The sequence below is a fragment of the Drosophila albomicans genome, chromosome 3 (assembly GCF_009650485.2).
Source record: "Drosophila albomicans strain 15112-1751.03 chromosome 3, ASM965048v2, whole genome shotgun sequence".
In the NCBI taxonomy this organism is placed as follows: domain Eukaryota; kingdom Metazoa; phylum Arthropoda; class Insecta; order Diptera; family Drosophilidae; genus Drosophila; species Drosophila albomicans.
In genome coordinates this window covers 45,681,364-45,687,514 of record NC_047629.2, presented here as the reverse complement: position 1 = coordinate 45,687,514, position 6,151 = coordinate 45,681,364, and the positions used below count along the sequence as shown (strand labels likewise).

The following is a 6,151-nucleotide window of genomic DNA, read 5'->3' as shown; positions in this document are numbered from 1 at the left end:
CTTTACGACTGTGACAAGTCAATATTGAAAAAAAAGAAGATTGTAATTCCCGCAAGCCTAAAGCTTAAGGCCCCAAATCATTTTCACACGTTGAGCTCGGGTGTCAAAACCATATTCGAAAAAATATATGCCGAGCAGACAATAATATTCATGAATGTGAATATGACAAGTTAAGGTACACGTTTATGATGTAGCAAAGTAGCCTAAGCGAACTTCACCAGAGAAAGAGAGTAGATACAAATTCTAATCCGCCATATATCGATTATTAATGCCTCAATTTGTTTGGCACACCTGTGTGTTTATGAATGAATTTCGAGTGCGGGGAACCTCAAGGGCAACAAATGCTTGTGTGTGTCGTTTGCTATTATCTTTCTGGCCGCCTAAGTCGTTACTCGCTTGTTGCTGTTGTTGTTGCAGGCCAGGCTAAGCTAAGAAAAGAAAAGCAAATAGATAAAAACAAAAATACACGATAGCTGGCAAATATTTACCAAAGCGGCCCCTGCAACAGATTTTGAGCTATGTGTGCAAGTGTGTGTCTATATGCGGATAATTGGAATTAAAGAAGATATAGTATGCAAACAATATGGAACTGAAGTTCTCATAAAAAACCGGGCCCCAGTCGGGTGAGATAAAAGAAAGCGATCTGTGAACCAAGTTAAACAACGCAATTTTTCAGCGTATTTGGGTTTCTTGTTTTTATTTTTGTTTGTTAAAGTTTAAAGCGCAAATATGCAGCGTATCCAAAATTAAACTAAACGCACGCACAAAAGACAGCTAAGATGAGGCATTTATTTTGTCACCTGCCCGGACAAATATTAAATAATCATAATAACACATAATCGGTTGACAAAAAGGTCGTAAGTGCTATACGATTTCGTAACACTGAAAAGAATCTTGACATGCAAACAGGGTTGCCAATGGCAAAGAATTATGATAGTATAATTTAGAATACAAATTAGATGCATAATAAACTTTAAATTCATATTAATATAATTGAATTTAAATCACATTAGCATTAAATTTTGTTGTGGCTTCTCATTAAAAGTGGGGAAGTACGAATTGCAGCCCTGCGCGAAACGTAACTGGCAATTTAAAGTCACACTCTCGTCTTACGTGGCGTATGAGTAATAAAACGTAGCCGTCACTTTAACTGGTCGCTTCTAAGTGAGACTTGTGAGTTTGCGACCAGGCCCAAAGCTTTATATTGTTTCGGTTTGTTTGTTTCAGACGTTGGCGACGTTGACGACGCTGAAGTTGAAGCTGACGTCGACGCAGCAGCAGCAACTCAGCCGGAAAATGAAAAATATAAATTGGCCCCACGGCTGGGAAACAGAATTATTTAACGTACAAGCGTCGCATCAGACAGATCGTCTTCATTCTCATTGCTCTTCACAGCCAGCTGCTTGTCTACCTTTTTGGCAAAATTCACATTCGCAATTCAATTGAATACGCCAAGACTCAAGCAACAACATGTATGCCAAGTGCTTGACGCTTTTGGTAAGTATGAAAAGACAACGCACAACTCAAAAGGAATACTCTGTTAATTTGAGGAGGCAAATATTCCAGTTATTCGGGCTCGTGTGCGGCGCCTGGGGAGATGCACTGCCGGCGGCACAGGATGCGAAAAGCGGCGACTTGGCCACCTCGGAAACTTCTGCGAAACGTAAGAAAACGCAGCCGTTCTTCGAGAGTAATTTAAATATGCTTAACTCGACCATGTTCTCGCTCAAGTGTTCAACTTGGGTAGTTTATTTGGCCAGGGCACAGGATACCCGAACTATGGCTACAACTACCCCAGCTATGGATACAATAGCTACAACACTGGTTACTACAACAGACCCAGCACAGGATATTACCCAAATACGGGGTATTATTATCCCAACACCAACTACTATGGCAGCACTGGAGGATCCTATTATCCCAGCACTAGCAGCGGCTATTATCCCAGCACCGGCAGCGGCTATTATCCGACAACCAACATTCTGGGTACCGCGGGATATGGCGGCTATGGTGGATATGGAGGTAATGGCGGCTTGAGGCAATATTCAGGTTATTGGCAGCCCGATTACACGGGTCAACGCAACCGGGGTTACGGTTATTACCGGCAAACCGATCGCTATGGCCTGCCCCCGGCCAGTGGGCGTGATTACAACTATCGTGATCGCAGCAACTATGGCTCATATCGTGGCTATGACTAATCTTGTTAATATTCTTTGCTTTTGTTGTTGTCGTTGATCTGCTTTTATTTGTATATAACGCTTTACGCTTTTTGCTTTATGCATTAAAGCAATAAACTTGCTAATGGCTACTAATTTAGTTTAAGCAGCATTTTAATAATCACTTTTCGCATTCGCATTTTTTTGCAGTTTCGTTTCAGAATGCTGCTGCTGGGGTTACGCCCAATTGCACGCTGAAATTTGTCATTACGGGTGTCATATGAGACCCCTCCATTCGCATTGCAATTATGTCTCTTAGTGTGTGTGCGTGTCTGTGTTTTTCTTTGTTGTTGTTGGTGTGTGGTAATTGTTGTTGTCTTAATCATCTTGTCTCGTCGCAATGTAATTTGACTGCCAACTACAAGGTAGACGACGCATTTACAGTCGACTGCCTAAAAGTATGCAATGTTTTTTTACGTTCCGCACGCGTTGCCAACTCTTTTGTTAAAACTCATACGCATTGTTTGCGCTGCGTCTCTTTCTATCATTCTACTTCACAGTGCGCACCACATACGGCTAAGTGAGAGAGGGAGATAACAGTAAGAAGTACGCTTCAGCAAGCAGCAACAACAATAGCATAAACAACAATTTCGCCCCCTCATCCGTTGACTATCCAAAGCTCATAAAGTTTACTATGCACTTTATTTGCAACGCCAAAAACTTGATGCACCCGCATTACCAACTAACATCTTTAACTGCAACTGGCATGCAAGTAATACAGCAGAGCCCTATCTTCCGCCTCACGCTTCCATCATACAAAAATTTTTGACACACACATGTTGTGTCACAAGCTAAGAAGAAGAAGAAGAAGAAGCCAGCTAAGAAGAAACCCAGAAGAAGGCGAAACAACAGTAATCGAAGTATGAGCGAGCAAGAGGGCAACGCATCTTTCAGGGCCAAGTTTTGCGGCTGCTTTTTATGTTTGCGTCTTAACTTATATAGTAAAGTCATGTTTATGTTTTTACTCGTATTCCTTTGTTTTCTGCGGGGGAAGGCCAGTTGGAGGGCCAAGCCGGGGTCACAAATACTAGTAGGGTTCTCGTATACAAAATGCATCGAAGCGTATGTAACTTCTCCCTCGAAAATTCCGCTTGAGATGCTTGGCATGCTAGCGTACGCTGGCAGTCTTTCTGTTTTCCGTTTTCCATTTCCCACATTTTAGTTGTCAGTTTTTGGCGAACGGGTTGGCTGAGGGTGATGACACTCTAAAGTTGTTGCTTCTTGCCTTGCTGATAAGCTGAAACCAATTTTCTGCTTACACCAAAACAACAACAGAATATAAAGTAAACAATAACAAAAGCAACAACAAAACAACAAATTCGTTTGCCATTTGGTATTTCAACTTTTGGCCCTCTCCCACGCTTCTCGTTCCAGCCATAAAGCAAAACATAAGCTTCAAACACATGCATATTTTGTGCGCTGGATAAAAAAGCCATTTTAATCAGCGCCAAATAAAGAGGCGAAAAAATTATACACAAGCATAAAACTTGATGAATTTGAAAAATTTTCCCATCTCTGAAATTGAGCCAAAGTCAACATACACACACACACAAACGAACACAACGTACATTTTTGGCATCATATGACAGCAATTAAATTGGCACTCGTTATTCTTTCTCGAGCACAAAATATTCCATTCGTTCAATTCTTTAATCTATCAATGTGCACACACTGTTCTATTTATCACTCTTCATCTCTGTGAACCTCCGTCTCACTCTTTCTTTTTGCTTACGACGCATCCTATGCCTTAGTCTATCTCTCTCCTCAACTGGTTCCATTCATTGGATGCGACGCTTCCTTCCGCGATGGTCATAAAAAAGGTTATGTGCAAGCGGGAAGCGAAGAGCCAGGCAGATTTCAAAAATATGTATAAATTGTCGAAGTTCGAATGCTCTTTTAATGATAGAAGCTTTTGTATAATCGAATAAAATCACGAAGAAAATTAAATTTGAGCTCTTTATGTTATTGCTGCTAATATTTTTAACAATATTTCAAGTTCATGTGGTATAAGTTTTAAGCAAAAATTATATTTGAATCTTCAATCTGATTTAATGCATTGCACTTTTAATTGAAAAAAAAAACGATAGAATTAAAAAACATACCACACATTTAATATTAATAGTAAATTGTTATTACAATTGAAAAAAATTAAAACAAAGGTGTTTAAGTCTCAAGTTAAATAAATTGGTAAATATATTGATTTATTACAATTCTACAATATTTAAAAACAATGAAGTTTTTAGACCTAAATTCAATAGTTGAAAAACACAAAAAACTTTTTTACTTTGTTCATTTATAAACCCAATAATCTGAAAACAAATGCTAACATTAATTACTGTTAACTTATCAATTTTACAATATACATAAAAATATAAAATAAATATATTTTACAAGACCAATGCAAAATCATATTTAAAACCCGTAAAACTGTAGAATAAAGTGTATTAAAAACAGCTGAAATAACCAGCAAATGGTGTGCGGAATTTCATTTATCGTTAGAATGTTTAAAACATACACACACACACACTTGCACACATGCAGACACAATCACATTTATGTGGCCATAAAAAATTGCTTCAATCGCAGATTGTGTTTTTTTTTGTATGCTTTTTCCCTTTTGGTGCACTAAAATTATGATCAAATGAAACTAGGCAAAAATGTTGCTCATACGCAACGTTGGCCATGCCATTGGTTGCTGCTACTGTTGTTTTTAGCCATTCACTGCACTGTTGCTGCTGTTGTTGTTTATGGAAAACGATTTCGGCAAATACAACAATAATAAAAATAAAACAAAAACGAAAATAATTAAAACATTGACAGAATGAGCATGAGGCATGGAGCAAGCGTTGTGTTGCTGCTGCTGCCGCCGTATTGCTGTTGCTGTAGCTGGCCGGGCCGACGTCGTCTTCAATAAATAAAATGATAAAGAAATGGAATTATTTATTTGTCGTGGGGCTTTAGCATCGTCACGCGTTGAAATCTAATGTTAACAACATTTTAATTAACGCCAGCAATAACAACAATTACAGAGACAGAGGCCAAATTATACGGCATTCCGAATACACAAAAAACATGCATTTATTATTGGATTAATCGACCGCAGCGCAGCGCTGGGCCGAGCAGTTTATTTAGCGGCAAAACAATTTGGCAAATATTTGCCTGACATATTTTTAGTTAAGTCACCACCACGCAATGTAAGCCAGGGATACAAGTACTCATGAATGCACCCAGCAGCTGCAGTAGCAGAAGCAGAAGCATCGACAACACCTACACGAGTATAAACCGCTTAAAGTTGCTAACTTGCGCATGCGAAAGTAAATGTTATCTCAGGTACACTGCAAGAAAATTGAGTGCTGATAGTTTGTGGACTAAGAAAAGTGGTATGAGATATCAAGTAAGAAAACGACAGACGAGTGTGGTCGACTGATACGCACTAAGCATTGTTAATAAAAGCAATAAAGTGCGGTATTATTTTTAAAATATACCAAATTAATATACCGAAAAATACTAAAATATATAGAAGTCAACACTTATTGGTATATTGATATACTATTACAATCACGAATCTAGCTAATACCAAATATACCAATTACGATACAACAATACTGAAATATACCAAATTAAATATTTTTGATAAATCGATATTACATTCACAATTCTATTATTATATTAAATATACCAAAAGAATATACCGAAAAGTATAGAAATTTATAAAAATCAAAATGTATGGTACATTGATAAACTATTTTGCATTCGCGACTCTACCTTAAAAGTAACTCTTCTCTATTCGAATTTTTCAGAAGCGAAAGTAGGTGTGGCAAATATCTAAAAGACATTTCCTGCCCTCACAATTTTATAACTCCTTTCTACCCTACGGATAGCGGGTATACACATCTTGAACGTAGTCAATCATTTTAATTTGTATTCCACAGATG

At 38.1% G+C, this 6,151-nt stretch overlaps 1 protein-coding gene across 2 annotated transcripts; it reads left to right on the top strand.

The window, feature by feature from the left end:
- Nucleotides 1-1,295: 1,295 nt before the first annotated feature.
- LOC117571545 (prisilkin-39) lies at nt 1,296-3,186 on the top strand. Of its 2 annotated transcripts, XM_034253738.2 has the most exons (4): nt 1,313-1,497; nt 1,567-1,663; nt 1,732-2,022; nt 2,717-3,186. In XM_034253738.2, exons 1-4 carry the CDS (start codon nt 1,471-1,473, stop codon nt 2,734-2,736), a joined length of 435 nt encoding a protein of 144 aa, XP_034109629.1. In that variant the 5' UTR covers nt 1,313-1,470; the 3' UTR covers nt 2,737-3,186. The 2 variants fall into 2 exon arrangements, with proteins under 2 accessions (XP_034109628.1, XP_034109629.1); XM_034253737.2 differs by lacking the exon at nt 2,717-3,186 and having other exon boundaries at nt 1,296-1,497; nt 1,732-2,325.
- The last annotated feature ends 2,965 nt before the right edge of the window (nt 3,187-6,151 follow it).